The 23,645-nt window shown below is 45.0% G+C and overlaps 1 protein-coding gene across 1 annotated transcript in view; it reads left to right on the forward strand.

The window, feature by feature from the left end:
• The window catches only part of C2H3orf20 (chromosome 2 C3orf20 homolog), an 87,097-nt gene extending 63,666 nt beyond the window's left edge, over window positions 1-23,431 (forward strand). Inside the window, exons 12-16 of the mRNA XM_005571688.5 lie at window positions 13,538-13,841; window positions 16,047-16,154; window positions 17,646-17,788; window positions 21,274-21,408; window positions 22,018-23,431. Coding sequence (XP_005571745.1) covers window positions 13,538-13,841; window positions 16,047-16,154; window positions 17,646-17,788; window positions 21,274-21,408; window positions 22,018-22,102 — 775 coding nt within the window. The 3' untranslated portion in view covers window positions 22,103-23,431. The remainder of the gene's footprint in view (window positions 1-13,537; window positions 13,842-16,046; window positions 16,155-17,645; window positions 17,789-21,273; window positions 21,409-22,017) is intronic.
• The last annotated feature ends 214 nt before the right edge of the window (window positions 23,432-23,645 follow it).

Below are 23,645 nucleotides of genomic sequence, written 5' to 3' on the forward strand. Positions count from 1 at the left end.
GTGTTGAGCGGCTTTTCCAGGTGCATGGTGCAAGCTGTCGTTGGATCTACCATTCTGGGTCCTGGAGGACAAGGGCCCTCTTCTCATAGCTCCACTAGGCAGTGTCCCAGTAGGGACTTTGTGTGGAGGCTCTGACCCCACATTTCCCTTCTGCACTGCCCTAGCAGAGGTTCTCCATGAGGACCCTGCCCCTGCAGCAAACTTTTGCCTGGGCATGCAGGCGTTTCCATACATCTTCTGAAATCTAGGCGGAGGTTCCCAAACCTCAGTTCTTGACTTCTGTGCACCCACATGCTCAACTCCATGTGGAAGCTGCCAAAGCTTGGGGCTTCTACCCTCTGAAGCCATAGTCCAAGCTATATGTTGGTCCCTTTCAGCCACTGCTGGAGCAGCTGGGACACAGGGCACCAAGTCCCTAAGCTGCACACAGCATGGGGACCCTGGGCCCAGCCCGCAAAACCACTTTGTCCTCCTGGGCCTGCAGGTCTGATGGGAGGGGCTATCAGGAAGTTCTCTGACATGGCCTGGAGACATTTTCCCCATGGTCTTGGAAATTAACATTAGGCTCCTAGATACTTATGCAAACTTCTGCAGCCAGCTTGAATTTCTTCCCAGAAAATGGGTTTTTCTTTTCTATGACATAGGCTGCAAATTTTCCAAACTTTATGCTCTGCTTCCCTTATAAAACTGAATGCCTTTAACAACACCCAAGTTACCTCTTGAATGCTTTGCTGCTTAGAAATTTCTTCCACCGGATACTCTAAATCATCTCTCTCAAGTTCAAAGTTCCACAAATCTCTAGGGCAGGGGCAAAATGCCACCAGTCTCTTTGCTAAAACATAACAAGAGTCACCTTTGATCCAGTTCCCAAAAAGTTCCTCATTTCCATCTGAGACCACCTCAGCCTGAATTTTATTGTCCGTATCGCTGTCAACATTTTGGGCAAAGCCATTCAACAAGTCTCTAGGAAGTTCCAAAATTTCCCACATTTTCCTGTCTTCTGAGCCCTTCAAACTGTTCCAACCTTTCCTGTTACCCAGTTCCATAGTCGCTTCCACATTTTTGGGTATCTTTTCAGCAATGCCCCACTCTATTGGTACCAGTTTACTGTATTAGTTCGTTCTCACACTGCTAATAAAGACATACTCGAAACTGGGAATGAAAAAAGGTTTAATTGGACTTATAGTTCCACATGGCTGGGGAGGCCTCAGAATCATGGTGGGAAGTGAAAGACTCTTCTTACATGGCGGCGACAAGAGAAAACGAGGAAGAAGCAAAAGCAGAAACCCCTGATAAACCCATCAGATCTCATGAGATTTATTCACTATCACAAGAATAGCATGGGAAAGATCAGCCCACATGATTCAGTTACCTCCCCACTGGGTTCCTCCCACAACACGTGGGAATTCTGGGAGATACAGTTCAAGTTGAGATTTCAGTGGAGACACAGCCAAACAATATCATTGGGATAGTAATTCCTCCTTCCTATGTACTCTCCAGGTTCCTGTGAATAGCGAAGACTGTTTCTTAGTTGTGAAAATGTGCTTTTATAAGAGTGAGTGCTGTGAAAATGTAGTCATGTGTTAATGTTTCCAGATATCCTCAGGGACGTTAGTGGGAAGTAAGGAAGCAACTGACAAGTCTGTTTGCCTGTTAGAGCAGGAAGGGGAGCAGTTGGTGAGGCCAGGCTGAAGACGATAGATTTGATGTGCGGGACAAATTACAGAACCCAGACAGAGAGAGAGCAGTGAGGGAGGACCTTCTGACAGAGCCATTGGCCTGCAGTTGACCCCACAGGGAGGGAACTAGGGAAGTGGCTCTCCAACCTTATGCTCCTCCTTCCCTCTGATCTCCTGAGGGTGCCGCTACTGGCAAAACCCAACTGGAGTTTCCTTATGCCCATGCAAGCAAGTGTAAATATGCCTTATTTCTTCCCCTTTGCTGGCTTAAAAAGCATTATATTAAAAACACTGTTCTGAACTTTACTTTTTCACAATATGTCATGAATAGCTGTCGTTATTTTACTTCTTGCTATATAATACCCGCTGTATAGGTGTTCCGTGATTAGCCCAATCCTTTTTTTCTATTCCAAGCAATGGAGGTAGTAACCATATACATTTGTGATACCACACTTGTACCACTATATCTGTAAATAAATTCCTAAAGGTGAAATTATTATACCAAAGGTCATGTGCATTTATAATTTTCAGAGATGGTGTCAAATTAATCACCATAAGATTATACTAATTTACATTCTCATCAGCAAAGTATGTTACCTTAGTATAGTTTTAATTTGTATTTATATTATTAAAGGTGAAGTTGAGCTTCTTTACATAATTTTTATGAGTTACATGCAACATATACATAATATAAAATTGACCATTTTAACCATTTAATGAAGTGTGCAATTCAGCAGAATTTAATATACTCACAGCATCATACAACAATCACCACTATTTAATTCCAAAACTTTTTTTAATCACCCCAAAAGGAAACTTTGTACCCATTAAACAGTCGCTTCCCATTCTCCCTTCCCTAGAAACTACTAACCTGCTTTCTGTCTCTATGAATTTGCCCATTCTCCATGTTTTACATAAAAGGAATCATACTGTCAAAGTCAAATAAAAATATAGAGATGAATCTCTAAAGAAGAGCTTTTATTTGGGAAAACAAAATTGCAATTGCAGGCATACACACAAACCAGGCGGTCTTTGATATGTCCAATAACAAAGAAGGTTGGGGGTTTTATTCGAAAGATAAATGTTACATATTGTTTGGAAGAAAAGCTCCTTGGCACTAGCAAAGTTTTGGGGATCTGGCAAACTCTGATTGGTGAGTGATAGCAGTAGGTAAAACTAGTCTTAGAGTCACAGCAGTTCACTTAAGCTGCTACTAGGTAAATTTAGTCTTAAGGTTATAGGAGGTCATTTCAGCAAATGGGTTGTGGTATAATCCCTGAGCAGGCTCTTGTGCCCCAACTGTTTTTTCCCCGTGGTCTTTAATTTAATTGGTTATGACAAGATAACTGCAACATATATTATCCATTTTCACATCTCCTCCTCTTGGTCAAGATCTTTTTCTGAAAGCATCACTGATCAACTATCTTGAAGTTAGGCTAGTTGTCCCTCAGTGCCAGGATGGACCTGTTCCAGTGGTCTCTGGTCTCACATTGTGAGGAAGGTAATGGAGTCAAAGTCAAGGACCCTAGACACAATTGAGCAACAAAGAGGCCATAAGGAAGGAAAAAAACTTTATTTGGGCAGTTTTGCCTGGAGTTTGTCATTGAGTTCTGTCTTCTTAAACCCATGGGCATTAAGCAATCATCTCAAAATGTTGAGCTAACATTATCCTGTTTGAAGAACTGGCTTTACAAATATTAGACAGACAACAAGAACAGAGCTTAAAGATCATAATACAAAAAATAACCAGCAACAGTATCCTAAATTCAGTTTTGAACCAAGAGCCCAGGCCTAAGGGCAATTAACTAAACAAATCAAAAGACCATGGGGGAACTGGGAACTAGGTGAGAACTGTTGTAGCCATTGAGTAGCATTTTATGACTGGGCTGAATTAAAGCAAAGGGTGGCAACTCTAAAAGGGACTTCTAATGCAATCTGAACAAGTTAGGGATGTTGTCAAAGTTACCGACTAGGTGGCCTAAAGGATTTATTATGTTAGGTTCTGTCAAGTTACTCATAGCAGTTACTGACTCTGAAATTTTGATTACAGCCATTACTCTGTTCGGTGAAAAAGGTAGGTATTACAAGGGGTAAGAGTCTCATTATGATATGAAGTCTTGTTTGGCATCTTGGGAAAAGCTATCTATAGCATGAAGTTGGCAATATTGCAGCTTGAATATCTCTGGTTATGGTGGTTATGGCACCAGCTGGCTTTGTTAAACTCTCTGTGTGGCCCACCCATTAAGCATAAACCTTGTCTTTTGAAGTTTACACCAGATTATCTAGCCTCAGTTTACAGGTCTTTAGGAAAGAGCAGTTCCTGTCCTTAGTAATTCAATGAGAGAAAACTGGATTGAAGAAACCTAGACAAATTTAGGATGCCGTCTAGTCTACAGGTAGATAATAAAAACTTGAAAACAATGCACAGGGCTACAATCTAATAACAGGTATATTATAGTTTTTCTTTGGAAACATAATTTTTCTCTTCAGTCATCCCAATTTCTACCAACGACAATCAGAGTAAGGCAATTTTATTTGTAAAATAAGTTTAGTCTCAGCAATTTTAGTCTGGTCATTTATATAAGTGCAGCAAGAATAGTAATTGATCCCATAGGAATCTCAGATTTGACCTTTTTTAAAAAATGTTGAGGCTAGGAAGACAAAGGCAGGCTTTATATTATATATATATGATATATATTCTATAAATAATTTTTAATATGACATCTTAGTCAAACTTTTCTTTGCTGGTATTTTGCTGAGAATTTTTACATCTATATTAATAAGGGATATTTGTCTGTTTTTCTTTTTTGTAGTGTCTTTGTCTGGCTTTGGTATCAGGGTAATGCTGAGGTTTCCGTTTCTTTTGTTATTAGGTGAGTTTGAGAAGTTTTGGTGTTAGTTCTTCTTTAAATTTTAGGTAGAATTCACAAGTGAAAATATCTAGTTCCAGGCCTTTCTTGAGAGGTTTTTGATTACTGATTCAATCTTTTTACTTGTTAGAGGCTTATTCAGGTTATATATTTCTTCTTGAGTTAGTTTTGATCATTTGCGTGTCTTAGAAATGTGTCCATTTCTTTTAGATTATCTAATTTGTTGGCATACAATTGTTCACAATTTTCTCTTATAATTTTTAAATTCTGTAAGGTTGGTAGTAATGACCCACTTTCATTTTTTATTTTAGTAATTTGCATCTCTTCTCTTTTAGTCAGTCTAGCTAAATATTTAGTCTGCTCTATACAGAGAACCAAAATCTGTTTTGTTATTTCTCTCTATGGTTTATCTATTCTTTATTTATTTACCTCAACTGACTCCGATCATTATTATTTCTTCCCTCTGCCAGCTTTGGGTTTAGTTTGTTCTTCTTTTTCTACTTTAAGGTTAGGTTAGATTATTGGTTTGAGATTTTCTTCTCTTTTAATGTAGGCATTTACAGCTATAAATATTCCTGAGGACCGCTCTCAGTGTATCCCTTAAGTTTTGGTACGTTGTTTTTGTTTTCATTTCCTTAAAGTGTTTTCTAATTTCCCTTGAGATTACTTCTTTGACCTATTTGTTGGTTAATAATGTGTTGCTTAATTTTCACATATTTGTGAATTTTCCAAATTTCTTTCTGTTATTGATTTCTAATTTCGTATCATTGTGCTCGAAAAAAAAAATTTATAATGTTTTCAGTCTTTTAAAATTTGTTGAGATTTGTTTTGTGGTCTAGTATATAGTCTGTCCTGAAGAATGTTCCATGTGCAATAGAGAAGAATGTATGTTTTGCTGTGCTTGGATCAAATGTTCTGTATTTGTCCATTAGTTCTAGTTGGTTTATAATGTTCTTCAAGTTTTCTATTTCCTTTTTTATCTTTTGTCTAGTTATCCTATCCATTATCAAAAGTGGGATGTTAAAGTATCTAACTGTCACTATAAAATTGCCTATTTCTTCCTTCAATTCTGTCAAGTTTCGCTTCATGTATTTAGGGATTCTATTGTTCCATGTGTATATGTTTGCAATTGTTATATTTCTAGATAGAGTAACTGTCCTCTCAATATATAATGCCCTTATTTGTCTCCCATAATAATTTTTTACTTAACGTCTATTTTTGTCTGATATTAGTATAACCAAACTCCTGGGTTTTTTTTCCTTTAGGTTATTATTTGCTTGGAATGTTTGTTTTCAATCTTTCATTTTCAACTTAGCTGTATGTTTGTTTGTTTAGAGATGGGGTATCACTATGTTGCCAAGGCTGGCCTCAAACTCCTGGGCTCAAGAGAGCCTCCCACCTCAGCCTCCCAAGTAGCTGGAACTGCAGACACGTGCTACTGCATGCAACTTTAGTTGTATGTTTGAATCTAAAATGCATCTCGTGTAGGGAGCATGTAGTTGGATTACAGTTGTATTGCCATTCCACTGATCTGAGTTTTGTTTAAGACTTTAATCCATTTATGTTTAAAGTAATTACTGACTAGGAAGGACTTCTGCCATCTTGCTGTTAGTTTTCTAGAAATCTTTCTGTTTTTCAATTCCTCCATCATTGCCTTTTTTACGTTTAGTTGATTTTTTTGCTGTATGGTTTTGAATTCCTTCTCATTTATTTTTCTATATATTTTGTTATTTTCTTGGTGGTTACCCTGATGATTATAAGTAACATCTTAAATGTGTAACAATCTAGTTTGAATTAATACCAACTTAGCTTTAGTAACATACAAAGTTCTCTGCTCCTGTACAGCTTCATTCCCACCTCTCCACTTTATGTTGACATTGTTATAAATAACATCTTTATGCATTGTGTGCCCATTAACACATATGTACAATTGTTGTTTTATGTATTTGTCTTTTAAATAATACAGAAAAAACATAAAAGTTACAAACTGAAAAATATGACAATACTTCTTTTATGTTTACCTATGTAGTTACCTTTATCAGTGTTCGTTATTTCTTCATATAGCTTCAAGTTACCATCTAGTATCTTTGCATTTCAACCTGGACTCAATGGCATGTTTTGTGGTGCAGGCCTACCGGCAACAAACTGTTTATCTGGGAATGTCTTACTTTCTCCTTCATTTTTGAAGGATAGCTTTGCTGTATATAGAATTCTAGGCTGAAGCTGGGTGTGGTGGCTCATGCCTGTAATTCCAGCACTTTGGGAGGCCTAGGCAGGCAGATCTCTTGAGTCCAGGAGTTTGAAACCAGCCTGAGCAACATGGTGAAAACCTGTCTCTACAAAAAACCTGTCTCTACAAAACAGCCAGGAGTAGTATCACATGCCTGTCATCCTAGCTACTCAGGAAGCTGAGATGGGAGAATCATTGTGCCCTGGAGGTTGAGGCTGCAACGAGCTATGATCATGCTACTGCATTCTAGTCCAGATAACAGAATGAGACCCTGTCTCAAAAAAAAAAAAAAAAAAAAAAAAAAAAATTATAGGCTGACAAGGGTTTTATTTTCTTGTTTTTCTTTCAGCACTTTAAATATGTCCTCCCACTGCCTTCTAGCAGCCATAATTTCTCATGAGTAATTGGCTATTAATCTTATTGAGGATTCCTTGAACTTGATGAGTTGCTTCTCCCATTGTTTTCAAGATTTTTGTCTTTTGATAATTTTATGATAATGTGTGTCAATGTAGATCTCTTTGAATTTGTCCCACTTTGAATTTATTAAGCTTTTTAGATATGTAGATTTATGTCTTTCATCAAATCTGGAGAGTTTTAGGCAATTATTTCTTCAAATATTCTTTCTGCTTCTTTCCTGTCCTTCTGGGATTCCCATTATGTATCTTGGGTATGTTTGATGCTGTCCCACAGGTATCTTAGGCTCTGTTAATTGTTCTTCATTCTTTTTTCTTTCTGCTCCTCAAACTAAATAATCTTAATTATCCTATCTTCAAGTTTGCTGACACTTTCTTCTGCCTGCTTAGATCTATCATTGAATTTTTATTTTAGTTATTTTACTTTTTAACTCTAGAATTTCTGATTGATTACTTTTCGTAGTTTCTGTCTCTGTATTGATATTTTCTATTTGGTGAGATATTGTTCTCCTGGTTTCCTTTAGTTGTTTTTCCATAGTTTCCTTTAGCTCTTTAAATATAGTCAAGTGGTTGAAGATGGCTGAATAGAAACAGCTCTGGTCTGTAGCTCTCAGCGAGATCAACATAGAAGATAGGTGATTTCTGCATCTCCAACTGAGGTACCTGGTTCACCTCACTGGGACTGGTTGGACAGTGGGTGCAGCCTACAGAGGGCAAGCTGAAGCAGGGCAGGGTGTTGCCTCACCCAGGAAGCACAAGGGGTCCAGGGATTTTCCCTTTCCTAGCCAAGGGAAGCCGTGAGTGACAGGTAAGAGAAGGAAATAAAGGATGTTCAATTAGGAAAAGATGAAGTCAAATTGTCTCTGCAGATGATGTGATTGTATATTTAGAAAACCCCATCATCTCGGCCCAAAATCTCCTTAAGCTGATAAGCAACTTCAGCAAAGTCCCAGGATACAAAATCAATGTGGGAAAATCACAAGCATTCCTATACACCAAGAACAGACAAACAGAGAGCCAAATCATGAGTGAACTCCCATTCACAATTACTACAAAGAGAATAAAATACCTAGGAATCCAACTTTACAAGAGATATGAAGGACCTCTTCAAGGAGAACTACAAACCACTTCTCAACGAAATAAAAGAGGGCACAAACAAATGGAAGAACATTCCATGCTCATGGATAAGAAGAATCAATATCGTGAAAATGGCCATACTAACCAAGATAATTTATAAATTAAATGCTATCCCCATCAAGCTACCATGACTTTCTTCACAGAATTGGAAAAAACTACTTTAAATTTCATATGGAACCAAAAAAAAGCCCGCATAGCCAAGACAATCCTAAGCAAAAAGAACAAAGCTGGAGGCATCACACTACCTGACTTCAAGCTGCACTACAAGGCTACAGTAACCAAAACAGCATGGTACTGGTACCAAAACAGATATATAGACCAATGGAACAGGACAGAGGTCTCAGAAATAACACCACATATCTGCAACCATCTGATCTTTGACAAACCTGACAAATACAAGTAATGGGGAAAGGATTCCCTATTTAGTAAATGATGCTGGGAAAACTGGCTAGCCACATGTCAAAAGCTGAAACTGGATCTTTTCCTTGCACCTTATACAAAAATTAACTCAAGATGGATTAAAAACTTAAATGTAAGACCTGAAACCGTAAAAACCCTAGAAGAAAACCTAGGCAATACCATTCAGGACATAGGCTTGGGCAAAGACTTCATGACTAAAACATCAAAAGCAATGGCAACAAAAGCCAAAATAGACAAATGAGATCTAATTAAACTAAAGAACTTCTGCACAGCAAAAGAAACTATCATCAGAGTGAACAGGCAACCTACAGAATGGGAGAAAAGTTTTGCAATCTATCCATCTGACAAAGAGCTAATATCCGGAATCTACAAAGAACTTAAACAAATTTACAAGAAAAAAACAAACAACCCCATCAAAAAGTGGGCAAAGGATATGAACAGACACTTCTCAAAAGAAGACATTTATGTAGCCAACAGACATATGAAAAAATGTTCATCATCACTGGTCGTCAGAGAAATGCAAATCAAAATGACAGTGAGATACCATCTCACGCCAGTTAGAATGGTGATCATTAAAAAGTCAGGAAACAACAGGTGCTGGAGAGGATGTGGAGAAATAGGAACACTTTTACACTATTGGTGGGACTGTAAATTAGTTCAACCATTGTGGAAGACAGTGTGGCAATTCCTCAAGGATCTAGGATTAGAAATACTTTTGACCCAGCAATCTGATTACTGGGTATATACCCAAAGGATTATAAATCATGCTACTATAAAGACACATGTACACATGTGTTTATTGCTGCACTACTCACAATAGCAAAGGCTTGGAACCAACCCAAATGTCCGTCAATAATAGACTGGATAAAGAAAATGTGGCACACATACACCATGGAATACTATGCAGCCATAAAAAAGGATGAGTTCATGTCCTTTGCAGGGACCTGGATGAAGCTGGAAACCATCATTCTCAGCAAAATATCACAAGGACAGAAAACCAAACACTACATGTTCTCACTCGTAAGTGGGAGTTGAACAATGAGAGCACATGGACATGGGGAGGGGAACATTACACACCAGGGCCTATTGGGGGATCAGGGGCTGGGGAAGGAATAGCGTTAGGAGAAATACCTAATGTAAATGATGAGTTAATGGGTGCAGCACACCAACATGGCACATGTATACCTATGTAACAAACCTGCACATTGTGCACATGTACCCTAGAACTTAAAGTATAATAATAAAAAATATATATATATAGTTAAGCTATTGATTTAAAGTCTTTGTCTAGTAAGTCCAATCTCTGGGTTTCCTTGGGGACAGTTTCTAGTACATTTTTTTCCTTTGAGTGGTCTATGCTTTTTTGTTTCTTTGCACACCTCAGGTTTTTTTTTTTGGTTGTTGTTGAAAACTGAACATTTTAAATATTAGAATTTGGTAACCCTGGAAATCAAATTTCCCCTTTTCCTTATGATTTGTTGTTGCTCCTTGTTGTAGTTTGTAGCTGTTTGTTGTTTAGTTACTTTTCCAAACTATCTTTATAAAGACATTTGTAATGTGTAGTCTCCATTCAGTTAGGTAAGGGATCAGCTAGTGATTTGATAGAGATTATCTGGAGCCAGAACAAAAACAAAAACAAAACTCATCCAGTCTTTGCAGATTGGCTGTGTATTGAGGCATTCATTCAGTGCTTTTAGTCAGGCTCTTCACATCAAGACTAATCTGCATTAGCCTTCACCTTCTACTTTCAAAAAGTCCAGTGGTCAGCCAGAGATGAAAGCTTAGTGTGTTCTCAGGCCTTTTCAAAACATGGTTCCAAACCTGGTACCTATATTCCCTGGTATGCATGTGAGCCTTTCAAAGCCTTATTCTCCCATATACCTCCTTCCCCAACCTCTTTCTTCCCAGACATTTTAGCCTACCTATCTGTGCCTCATCTGTTACCCCTTGCACCAGGAGGCCATGTCTGGTATCTTTCTCTTTAAATGCACCTGACAGATGCTTCCCAGGAGGGGCTGCTCCAGCCCTGAGAAAGTTGCAAGGCAGATAAAACAAAGTCAAGCTCTGAGCTGATCCCTCAGGGAACCTCCAGACAGGCCAGCCCACAGAACTACAATTGCTTGAGAACAAGGTTCATATTGTCCCCTCCAGTACTAGCAAGGTGCACCAGGAACAGGGGCTGTCATTCCGTGGATGCTACTGAGCAGGGCTATGAAGGATGGTAGGGGAGTAAGCTAAAAATGCTACAATGCTGTCTTACCAAAATTTAGCAGCATCTTTCTTATTTAAGCATTCCTCTGGTTGTTGCACGTTTTTTCATTAGATTCCAGAACTCTGGATAAAGTTGTTTCTGACAGTGTTTGCCAGCTTCATTGTTGATCTAGTCAACGGATGTGGTTTCTGAGTTCCAAAATTAGAGTAACAACCATTTTTAGTGGCTTCACTCCCCTCTTTTTATGAGTTTATTTTTAAATTTTTATTTTTATTTATTTTAGAGACAGGGTCTTGCTCTGTCTGCCAGGCTGGAGTGCAGTGGTGTGATCATGGCTCACTGTAACTTCGAACTCCTGGGCTCCAGCATTCCTCCCACCTCAGCCTCCCGAGAAGCTGGGACCACAGGCATGTGCCACGATGGCTGGCTAATTTTTTAATTTTTAGTAGAGATGATGTCTTGCTATGTTGCCCAGCCTTGTCTGGAACTCCTGGCCTCAAGTGATCCTCCTGCCTCAGCCTCCCAAAGTGCCGAGATTACAGGTGTGAGCCTCCGCACCCAGCCCTCCCTCCTTTCTAATTTTTAAAACCTATATTCTTTTCCGTGAATTATTTGTTCACTACCTTTGTCCATATTTTATTGGGTTATTAGCTTTTTCTAATTGATTTGTAGTATTTTACGTAGTGGAGACATTGACCACTATTCTATGTTAGGAGTTTCAAATATGTTTCTCAGTTTGTCATTTGTCTTTCATCTTTGATTATGATAGTTTTGGGTTTTTTTGTTTGTGTATTTTTTTGTCACAGAGGGATTTTGGAGGCTTTTTTCTTTCATGTAGTTGACTTTATTAGTCTTTTTCTATTATGACTTCTGGATTTTTTAGTCATAATTATAAAAAGCCTTCCCTGTTCTAAAATTATAGAATAATTTCCCCATATTTTCTAGTAGAAATGTTATGGCTTAATTGCCCCACATTTAAACCTTTGATTATTTTGAACTTATCCCTAGATAAGTTATAATTAATAGATCCAGCCTCCCCCACCCCCTGCTCTGCTCCAGATATGCAGGTTCTTGAATAAGACATATTCTTAACAAGTTTGTTCAGCAAGTACTTATCACTATTAATAGCCCCTGAGAAATAATGCTCATCTTGCATTGCTCTTGTTTCAGGATGTCCTGGTTTCTAATCCTAGCCCTTGCCACTTAATTATCATATGAACTTGGGCACCCATTCACCTGGTGGGAACCTTCTGTTTTCTGATCTGTAAATGGCAATAAGAGTTTCTGTCCTGCCGATTGCACAGAGTAGTTATAAAGTTAACCAAGACAATGTCTATTCCAAGATTGTGATGCTGTAAAATGCTAAACATGCTACTGCCTTTCGTCATGTTTAGCATTTTACAGCATCAGCATCCACAGTCTTGGAATAGACGTTGATAAAGGTAGAATCACAGCAACACTTTCTATTTGGATGGTGCTTATTCCCATGTAAATACCACAACCCTCACAACAACCCAGTACAGTGTTTGGCACATAGTAGGGGCCCAACGAATATTGGTTTGAATATTTATTGAATCTTTACTATTTTTCAAATGCTACTGTTTTATTCCACTGAACAAAACACACCAAATTCATGAACTCATGGAACTTGCATTCTAGTAGGACAGAGAAGTGCAATAATAAAATTTGAAAGTAAAAGATATGTTAGATAGCAAGCAATGCTAAGAAGAAAAATAAAACAGGGACGGGAAAGAGTCTTGGGAGAAAAGGAATGAAATAGGGCACTCAGAAAATCTCATTAAGAAGGTAACATTTGGATAGAGCCTTGAGAGAGTGACATAGATGGCTCTATGGAGGAACAGCAAAGGCCACTGTCCTCCAAGACCAAAGGACAAGTAGAGGCCAGTGTAGCCGAAGTGCAGTGAGCAAAGGCGGGAATCCTGGAGAGTAAGAGATGTAAGGAGGACAAAATGCAGGGGACAGATTCTTGCAGCCTTGAAGCACATGGCAGGGACTTCGGTTTTTGTTCTGTAAAAGGTAGAAAGCCACCGGAGGGTTTTGAAGAGAGTAGTGACATGACGTGAGCTAGGTTTTAACAGGATCCTTCAGTCAGAGAACAGACTGAAGACAGGCCGGGGAAGAAAACACAGGACCCATTAGGAGGCATTTGCAGGCAGCCAGACAAGAATGAAGGAGGCTTGGACCACATCCATGGGGCTGGAGGGCAGGAAAAGTGGTCAGATTGTGGGTCTGTCTTGAGTGTAGAGAGGACAGGCTTGCTGACAGATTAGATGAGATGTGTTGGGTGTGAGAGAAAGGAGTTAAGGATGACACTAAAGCATTCTTTGACCAAATGGATGGGTGAAGGAGTAACTTGTTATTCTCATTTTGCACCGTAGAAAGAGGCCCAGAGAGGTTAGGGGACCTGTCCAAGGTGGTGCAGCACATTGGCAGCAGGGCCCAGACTAAAATCTGCCTGCAGCAGGCCCTTTGACCGTCAGGAGCCAGGGGGCTCTGGGAACCACAGACCTCCACCACCTGCTGAGGGCCCCTGTGCACTGTGCTCCTCCTTGCAGAGGGAAGGCCCGCGAGGGACGCAGCCCCACCAGGTGGGCGGCCTCGCCCTCAGACTGCCCACTGGTGCTGCGGAAGCTCATGCTTAAGGAAGACGCCCGTGCTGGCTGCAGGTGCCTGGTGAAGGCGCCCCTGGTCTCTGACGTGGAGCTGGAGCGCTTCCTGCTGGCGCCCCGAGACCCCAGCCAGGTGCTGGTATTTGGAATCATCTCAAGCCAGAACTACACCAGCACTGGGCAGCTCCAGTGGCTACTGAACACGCTCTACAGCCACCAGCAGCGGGGCCGCGGCTCCCCATGCATCCAGGTTGGTCCCAGCCCAGTGAGGAGGTCCTGGAGGCCAGGGGTAGGGGTAGTGGGGCAGTCCGAGAAGACCCCCACAGTGCTAGGACTGGCTGAGCACCTGCCTGAGGGGCCATCTCCTTCAGCTCCTTTCTCCTTGGGGCCTTTGTGTGTACTCTCCTGTCTGCAGTGTCCTCCCTCCCACTGCTTCTCTCCTTCCCACTCATCCTCTAGCTCCAAGGTGAATGTCACCACGTAAGGGCCAGGCCCTCTTCTGACCCTTGAGACAAAATCAGGGCACTGTCCTTTCCTTCCAGTTTGTGACTGTTTGTTGGTGTGAATATTTAGAGCACGGGCCGTGCTCACCACTGAATCCTCAGGGCTCTGAAAATATTTGTAGATTATCGCAAGTACCCACTGTGTGCTGGGCATGGGCCGGGCCCTGGGAACCCAGCATGACTCAGATGCAGACTGGGCCCTAGAGGAGCTCCCAGTGTGGCAGCAACTCCAGCACCACCAGTGAGGCCGTGAGAGGACAGCTCTGGGCACGCAGGAGCCTGGGAACATGTGCCTGCTGCCTCCTGGGGGTCCGGAGGACTGTCCAGGTTGAGTGGGGTTTTGGCAGGTGATTAATGTTCCTGGAAGAGGCGGTGGCCTGTGCGAAGGGGGACAGGAGAGAAGTACGGCTCAAGGTCCCAGCTGATTGTGGTTGAGGTCTAAAGGGAGTCTTCGGGCCCATGGAACGCACTCCAGCCTACTCATTGCTGCAGTAGAATCGTTCCCACCTATCAGGCCTATGTAACCCTCCAAGCGTGCAGTCATTCCCAGCAGCATTGGCACAGTTTGAAGGCTGGCCCCAACCCCAGACCAACTGGAGCAAAGGATGGCACATGAGCACATGAGCTGGGTGTCCACGTGGTGACTTCCTTCAAGCCCTCTTTGCCCTCCTGTCTCCTAGAATCTGCTGTGTTTGCCCATTTCCCATTTGCTGCTGCAGAGTTCTGGGTTTTCATGTACACAGGGGTGGGAGTTCTGCGTGGACACCCTCCTCCCAGGAGCGGCCCCTCCCTGACTCTGGCATGCCCACCCTCGGGTCTGTGCTCCAGACCTTCTGAGCAGACACCAGTAGCCCTTTGACCATCTCAGTCCAAGAGTATAGACTCAGCCACAAGCCTTTTCACTTGTCCCATACAGCAAAGCCATGTTTGTTTTCCAGAGCCAACCTCCAATTTAGTTGAATCCAGTGAGCATGTATTGAGTTCCTTCTGTGTGTCTGTCCATGTAGAGACAGATAAAATCCTGCCCATGGGGGAGCTTAGAACTGACTTTCGCTTATCATGGGGCTAGTTGTTGTTTGCTAATAGTTGTCCCTAAGCAATTGGAGTGCTCAGGTGGCCGACCCCAGCCATGGGCAGCGTGAGTGAGGACAGGGCGTGGCCTGAGGCAGTTCATAAAGGAGTGAGCAGCAGGCCTAGAGGACAGACTTGGAAGCAGGTGTCAGATTAGGGTGTCTTTGGTGAATGCAGAAATGTTCCCTGCTTTCTCTTTCCCTGACAGCTAGAACATTGGGTGTGGTTCTGAGTTTCATATTGGAGAGTGAAAGGATAGCTGGAGGCACCTGGAAATAAAGGCAGATAAAACGGGAAGACAGCACATTGGCTGTATTAATAGATCTGAGGCATCCAGAAAGGAGAGGCGAGAGGCCAGCTTTCCTCTGAATTGCCCAGACCCTACCTTGAGGTATGGGTTCAGCTCAGGTCCTCTCCCTGGATATAGTGACTGGGAGGGTCCTGAGGGGCTTGCCAGCAGTGGGTAGGGAGTGGAGAAATTCTTTATGCTGTGTAAAGTAGACTCAAAAGCCTGGAAATGGGTCCACCCAAGAACACAGTTCCCATCTTCAAACCTCTGCAGTGCTACCCCCAGGGCAAGGGAGCAGTCACATTCTGTGGACCCCAGAGGGCCAGGCTAGTGGGCGTCACATGTGGGGCAGCCACCTCAGAAATGGCCTTCTCCCCTAGTGGGCTCTAATCAGATCCAGGGACATCCTCAAGGGACAGTCATGGGAGGTGTGCATGCAGGCCCAAGGGCTCCTGGAGCAGGAGGAGTTGGAGAGAGGGAGTTGTACAGGGCTCCAGGACTCAGGGGGAACCTGGCCTAGCCAGGAATATGGCAATTCAGGTACATCTTCTTGGCATGGGGGTGACCACTTCTCATATTTCTCTCCTGGCAGTGCCGGTATGACTCCTACCGCCTGCTGCAGTATGACCTGGACAGCCCCCTGCAGGAGGACCCTCCCCTGATGGTGAAGAAGAACTCTGTGGTGCAGGGGATGATTCTGGTGAGCCAGCAGGGACTTGCCATCCACTGCCTGCCACCCAGCTGCAGCCACCTCTGCTCCTGTAGAATCACAAATGTGGGAGGAGGAGAGAGGAGAAGAAGGGAGGGGCTGTGGCATTATCTCCCCACCCTGGCTGAGGCCCAGAGAGCGGGAAGACTGACCAAGAGTCACCCAGCACACAGAGCTGGGGCTGGAGCCCAGGACCCCATGTGTCCCCCATCCCAGGAGACTGAAGGGACAGGTGACATTCAACCTAACAAATCAAATTCCCTTCATCTGTTTGTTTTTAAATGACTTTATCCTAAAAACGTTCACTGTAAATACTTACACATGCTCATTATGGAAAGCTTAGAAAATACAATTTAGAAAATAATGACATCATCAGATCACCCAGAGAGTCTCATTTGCTCATCCCACAGATATGTACCTGGCACCTGCAAGGACCACCGCATGCTAACATTTTGGTGTCTGACCTTTGCAGTCCTTTTCTGCATATATTCTTTGCAATTCTTCTTTTTAAATTAAAATACCATGAGCATTTCCCCATGTCCTTATATAGTTTGTAACACCTGAGTTTTAACCACTGTGTAAGAGTCTGTCATTTTTTTTTTTTTTAATTTTTTTTTTTTTTTTTTTGAGACAAAGGCTCACACTCTCACCCAGGCTGGAGTGCAGTGGCGCAATCTTGGCTCACTGCAATCTCCGCCCCCTGGGTTCAAGTGATTATCCTGCCTCAGCTTCCCAAGTAGCTGGGACTACAGGTGCCCGCCATCACGCCCAGCTAATTTTTGTATTTTTAGTAGAAATGGGGTTTCACCATATTGGCCAGGCTGGTCTCGAACCCCTGACCTTGTGATCGGCCTGCCTTGGCCTCCCAAAGTGAAGAGTCTGTCATTTTATCTATTTGTGCTGCTTTTATTGACATTTAAGTTATTTGTATTTTTTTTTTTTTTTTTTGCCATAACAAATAACGCTGTCATGAATATTTTTGCACAGAAATATTTGGATAGGTGTCTACCTGTTGGGGACTGACCTGTGGGGGTGGGAGCCCTGCCCTCAAGGGGCTCCCATTCCATGGGGTGAGCTGAAAGGTACATACACAGCAGGGGAACAGCTTTCTGGCCGCAGGGTTCTGTGGGGCTGTACGTGAAGTGCATGTGAGCTGGGTGGCCAAGCAGGCAGAAGGGAAGGAGAGCTGCCATCCCCAAGTTGCCCAGGGAGGTATGGCTGAGCCAAAACCCTGCCCAGGCCCCCAAGTCGTAGGGCAACCTCACCATCCCAGGCTGGACAGGGGCTGGACTCAGCCTACCTCCCTCGGCAACTCATGGAGGGCAGCACTCCTTCCCCAGCCGCCCAAGGCCTGCCTCACGGTGCAAGCTCTCAGAGGCCTGTGGCACTGTCCTAGTGAAATTCCAAACTCGCGTGTCTTATCAGTGGACACTGCTGTGCTGATGTGCTGAGGATCTCTCCTCGTTTCCTTCCTGTCAACAGATGTTTGCCGGGGGAAAGCTCCTTTTTGGGGGCCGTGTTTTGAATGGATATGGCCTCAGCAAGCAGAATCTGCTGAAACAGATCTTCCGGTCTCAACAGGATTGCAAGATGGGCTACTTCCTGCCGGACGACTACAAATTCAAGTAAAACAGGAAACACGCAGGTTGAGGGATGGGCCTGGGGAGGGATGGAGGGCAGAAAGGAGACTTGGGCTGTGAAAGGGGAACTGAGGGGAGCAGGCGGGGCGGAAGGGATGGAGTGGGGAGGGGGGCTGGAGGTGGGAGGCCTCCACCTGTGGCACACATGGCAAAAACTGCAGCAGGAGGACTTCACAGGTGGGCAGGGGAGGGATGGGAGCGGGTGCAGAGTGGGAGGGGGTGTGTGAGCAAGGCCATGTTGTGGGTTTCTTTGGGACACAAGTTTGGGAAAAGGGCCCTCTTGGAGATCTTGGGGACATGGGAATGCTTGCATAGTGCCTGTTTCTGTTGGAATAATCTAGACAGGTTTGGTGGGCAGGAGCTCTGGCTACACCCCCCTCTCTGTCCCACCACACCCTACCACCACCTCATGTGCAAGCTGGGCCCCGCTTCTGCCTTGGTTTTTCGTTTGTTTTGAGAGAGGGTCTCAACTCTGTCGCCCAGGCTGGAGTATAGTGACACGATCATAGCTCACTGCATTCTTGAATGACTGGGCTCAAATGATCCTCCTGCCTCAGCCTCCCCACACAGACAAAGGCCATCCGTGAAGTGATCCCAGGCCCCTATAGCAGGAAGTGCTGGCTTAAATCTGCCTCTGGGCTTCTGAGCTTGGGCTTTTCAACAAGGTGATGCCAACTTGTTGAGCACCTTCTGGGCCCAGCTCTCATGAGATGATCTTCTTGAGCCGAGAGACCTAGCTTTGAGTGGCTCAAGAAGAATACAGCCTAGTCCAGGAAGGAGCCTGCGCTGCATGAAGCGCCTGAAGACTGCATTAGGGGAACATGAGCAGATCTGAGACCGCCTGGGCAGCACGGTGTAGTGAGACACTTGCAGGATGAGGTTGGAGCCCCTGCTGCACTCTACTGGCTGGGTGACTGTGGGGAATCAGTTTACCTCCCTAATCCTCTGTTTCCTCATCTTCAAAATGAGGAAATAATGCCCACCTTGAGAGGCTGTGAGGATCTCATGAAAGTGTGTTTGTTAAACAGCTTTGTGAACTGTGAAGCAAATGATGAGGCATGTGGAAAGTTATTTATACGCAGACCTGGGGTATGCAGCCCTAAGTCCTGTGACCGCACCCCCACAGCACTGAGTCTGGGCACCCCCCAACTCCCACACAGGACCCTCAGTTTTCTAGGAGTCCTTAATGCCCATCTCACTGCAGTAAGCTGAGTCTGGGTCTTGTCCAAGTTGGGGAACCCACTTCTGGAGGAACTGAGGAGGTCATGCCAAGTGACCCCCGCAACTCAGAGCACTCAGCAGGGAAGGCAGGCCCAGGAGGAGCCTGTGGAGGGTAAGGAGGGGCAGATGCTGAAAGGTGCAGACAGAAAAGTCACTGAGACCCCACTGCCTGAGACTCCAAGAGGGAGAGGGCTTGGTAGTCCTTGAAGACCAGTCACCAACAATCCCAGGGAGAAAGACAGACGCACCAAGGTCAGGACAGGACAGGACAGGACAGGGGGATGCTGTTGGGAAGGGCCCAGGCTGAAGATGAGCTGAGGCTACAGGAAGATGCCAAAGAGGACCAGCAAGGGCATTTTCAGAAACATTCAGAAGAAGGCTAGCCTGGTATGGTGCACGGGGAGTGAATGTCTTAGCCTGTTGAACATTTATTTCCCACTGTCTGGAGGCTGGTAAGTCTAAGACCAAGGCACCAATGGATTAGGTGTCTGGCGAGGGCTGCTTCCTGGTTCATAGATGGTGCCTTCTTGCTGTGTCCTTGCATGGCAGAAAGGACGAGGGTCTCTCTGGGGCCTCTTGTATAAGGACACTAATCCCATTCATGAGGGTCCCACCCTCATAACCGCCTTACCTCCCAAAGGCCCTGCCTGCCAACACCATCACCTTGGGGATGAGGATTTCAGCATATCAATTTGGGGGAACATAGACATTCAGACGATCACAGTGGGGGATGCCAGAAAGTAGTTACAAAGAGACATAGCTCTTATTTGGCTCTAGATGTCTTCAAAAGGAAGATGCTCTTTAGTAGGAAATGATAGCTTAAGGAATCTGGCCACTTTTTATAGCTGTGTGACCTGTGCAAAACACTCACCCTCTCTGTGCGCCAGCTTCTTTGTCTGTAGAGTGAGACTCACTGTATTGGGTTATGGGGATTAGAGGAGTCAGCACATGGAAAGTGCTGGCACACAGCTCACATTTACTGAGATTACTACCTACCCTTGTTAGTGATATTATTATCATTAAAATGAGCTCTGGTCTCCTAATTTGTTATATCTAAGGATTCTGAAAGAATTTAATGGTATGCTTACAACGGTCTTCAACAATTGTTCAGGAATGGTGAGGAAAGAATCAGAAAACTAGACACACACACATACACACAAACCAGATACACACATATACAAATTATACGCATACATACAAACTATAAACACCCATGTAAACTAGACACACATGTACACACACACATTAGATTCCAGCACATACTAGATGCACAAACACACACAAACTAGACAGAAGTATACACAAACTAGACATAAATACACATGCATACACTATACACACATACACAAACCAGACACACACAAACTAGATAGAAACATACACGCAGACGTACAAACTAGAAACATGCACACAAGATGGTCTAGGTTCTTGGAAATGGAAAGAGGCAGATTCGTGAAACTATTAACCAGTAGGACTCCTCCTAATCCTAGAATAGCCAAGTGGGTTGATGGTTTAAGAGCACTTAGGTGAAAAAAGGAAATGGAATCTTTAATTGAAAGCATTGCCATAGCAGTCATTCCTATAATCTGGATGCCAGAAGCTTGGACCAAGGTGTGGGCAGGGCCACGCTCTCCCAGAAGCCGCTAGGCGGCTCCGTCCCAGGCCTTGCTCCCCGCTCCTGGTAGCTCCTTGGCCTGTGGCCACAGAACTGTGATCCTCACATGGCGTTCTCCCAAATTTCCCCTTTGTAAAGGAACATCAGTCATGTTGGATTGGACCCGCCCTCCTCCAGTATGGCCTCATCTTAACTAATGATGTCTGCAACAACCCTATTTCCAAATAAGGCCACATTCTGGGGTCTCGGGGTTTAGGATTTCTACATATGTATTTGGGGGGCATGTGTTCAGCCCATAATGTTACACATGATGACACATTTCCTTTGCCCCCTGTCATCTCTCCTGTGGTCACTTATGGAGCCCTCCCACCCCACCGCAGGCATTTGCCATGGTCAGTGTTGGGGTGTGGGTATAGCAGCCTGTGGGTTAGGGCCAATCCAGCCCAAAACAAGCCAGGGAAGCCAACCTCCAGCGTGTCACTGGGTCCCTGAAGAGGTCAGATTCTCTCTTCGCCGCCCTCAGGGGGAGGAGCACGTGTGTCCTTGTCTGTCTAGGCTCCCAGAACACTGACGGGACAGCGTGCAGCACGCCCTGGGCCCTGAGCACTGCCCCCCAACCCTGCCTCCCCTGCAGTGTTCCCAGCTCTGTCCTGAGCCTGGAGGATTCTGAATCAGCCAAGAAAGCCGAGTCAGAAGATATCCAAGGAAGCAGCTCCTCATTGGCCCTGGAAGACTATGTGGAGAAGGAGTTACCTCTGGAGGCTGAGAAGTAGGTGACCACACCCGCTGCCAGAATGGGCATGGCTCACAGCAGGCCACCTCCGGGCTATTTGGCCTTGGGCAAGTCACTTCCCCCCAGGCCTGGGTCATGTCCAACCATCCCTGACATCTAGCCTGTGTAATCAACACAATACTGGGCGGGCATGCAGGCTGCCCCGGGGCTGCTCACAGTGGTCTGGGTGGTAGAGATAGAGGCTTTTTGAGGACTTTGCAGCAGATCCCCACAGCCCAGACCCATTAGTCTGAGAAGGGTGGAGACGGCCCTGCTGTCTCTTTGCAAGAAACTTGCTGCACCTGTTGAAAGCCCCTGACTTGCTGGTGCTGGTAACCATGAAATGAATCACGCATTCAGCATGGCGTGGAGATCACATATTTCTCATGAAGATAGAAAAGCAAAATTAGGAGCATGTAGAAAGGTCACAGGTGCCACCGGGACCCTCTGGTTGGAGCAGCACCCAGACAGCCTCACCTGTGCAAGGGAGAGGGCTTTGCCCCTCCTGGCCCTATCAGGCCCGGGCTCTGGGCACTGTGGCACTGTGAAGAGCAGCCCTTCCCCCGCCCAGCCCTCAGCAGTTGCTTTCTCTATTTTGATCTTTAGGGCAAGAGAGCCTGAAGTGGAGCTACATCCTCTCAGGAGGAACAGCAAGGTAACCAGCGGGAAGAAGCAGGCCTCCAAGAAGTAGTGCCATCCTGGCGGCAGCCAAGTGAGCCAGGCCCCGGACCGGGGTGCTGGGGCTTCCTGCCAGCCCAGCCCTGCCTCCCCAGTCTCCCACCCCGTCCTCCAAGCCTCTGTAATAAACCAGCGGACCTCCAGCATCGGGGTGAGGCTCTGGGGAAGGACAGACCCAGCTCAGTCTGTCTGCTGTGAGGCCCCCAACAGACTTGTTCCAGGTCAAGTCGTTGGAAACTCGGTTTCCCCAATACAGAGCTTCCTCTGTGGCCAGTTAAGTCAGCTGAGGCCCTCCCACGCTCAAGGAAAGAAATGTTTCCCTCCAAGGGGTAGCTCCAGGATAGGTGACCCAGTAACGCCCGGGATGCTCAGATGGGACTGAACTGGGTCTCCTACGCTTCCTGGGTGGGGGAGGCTCAGTCTATAGCCTAGGTGGAAAACACAGCAAGAACAGAACAGTGAAGAGGCAGAGAGAAAGGTCAAAGACAGGGAAGAAGAGACAAAGGGAGAAATGAGAGGAGGAGCAAGGAGACAGAGGAAGACACAAGTGAGCGGGCAAGGGAGAGGGTAAGAAAGAAGATGGAGGAGGGAGGAGAGAGGAAGAGTAGGACGAATAAACAAGGAGGGAGGAGGAAGGGGAGGGGAACAAGGAAAGGGGAGTGGGGAGGGGAACAAGTAAGAAGGGAGGGGGCAGGAAGAAGCAAGTGTGGAGTGAGGAGGGAGTGAAGAGGGTGACGGGGAAGAAATCACTGAGGGGGGATCTGAGGAAGATGGGAATGGTGCAGGCTGGGAGACTGAATGACAGAGTGCTCACCCCTAGGGACCCTTCAGTGACGCCCTGAAAGCCAGAGCCCTGTGGCCTCCTAGGGGCCGACATCCCCACTGAGCCCAGCCACAGTGCCATTTGGTGCATTTTGGGCTTCTTCCCTGAGCCACAGGCCTTAGAAATCCCTACCAGCAGCAAGGGGCCCAAGACAGTACCCGCTCTGGGGTGCTAAGTTTCCCCATGCCCCTGAGGGTGCCTGTGAGGGACAGAGAGAACCCCTGCTCTAGGCCCACGGCTCTGGGCTGTCTTGTCTGGGTTCACTGGAGCCCTTTCCAGGAGCAGCTGAGGACTCCAGAAGGTCAGCCTTGTTCTCCCAGCCCAGAGCAGAGTTCAGGCCTTGAGCTGCAGGCAGCATTTAGTGAGATGCTGCACTTAGAAATGCTTATGTTTCCTCTGTAATATAAGCTTTTTTAATCTGAATTTTTCAAGCTTTAATGTTTATCCTTTGTATCATTCAAAAATGGTTTTTGAATTATACACTTGTTCTTCTAGAAATGAATTTGAAATGACTTGCAATATTTGTAAGCTTGTATCTTTGATATTGAAGGACCTTGATGTCTATCACAGGTTCCAGGGACTCTAACAACTCTCCCCTCCTCCCCTTCTGAGCACAAGGACAGATAAGGACTGGAGGGCAAGGGAAAGAAGTTCCACCTCTGTCCTTGCAGGCTGGCACCTTCTAGCCCCTAACGCAAGACCTTGGTAAAGGCTGGAATGGAGACCTTGGCTC

Source organism: Macaca fascicularis, chromosome 2, assembly GCF_037993035.2.
Source record: "Macaca fascicularis isolate 582-1 chromosome 2, T2T-MFA8v1.1".
Lineage (NCBI taxonomy): Eukaryota > Metazoa > Chordata > Mammalia > Primates > Cercopithecidae > Macaca > Macaca fascicularis.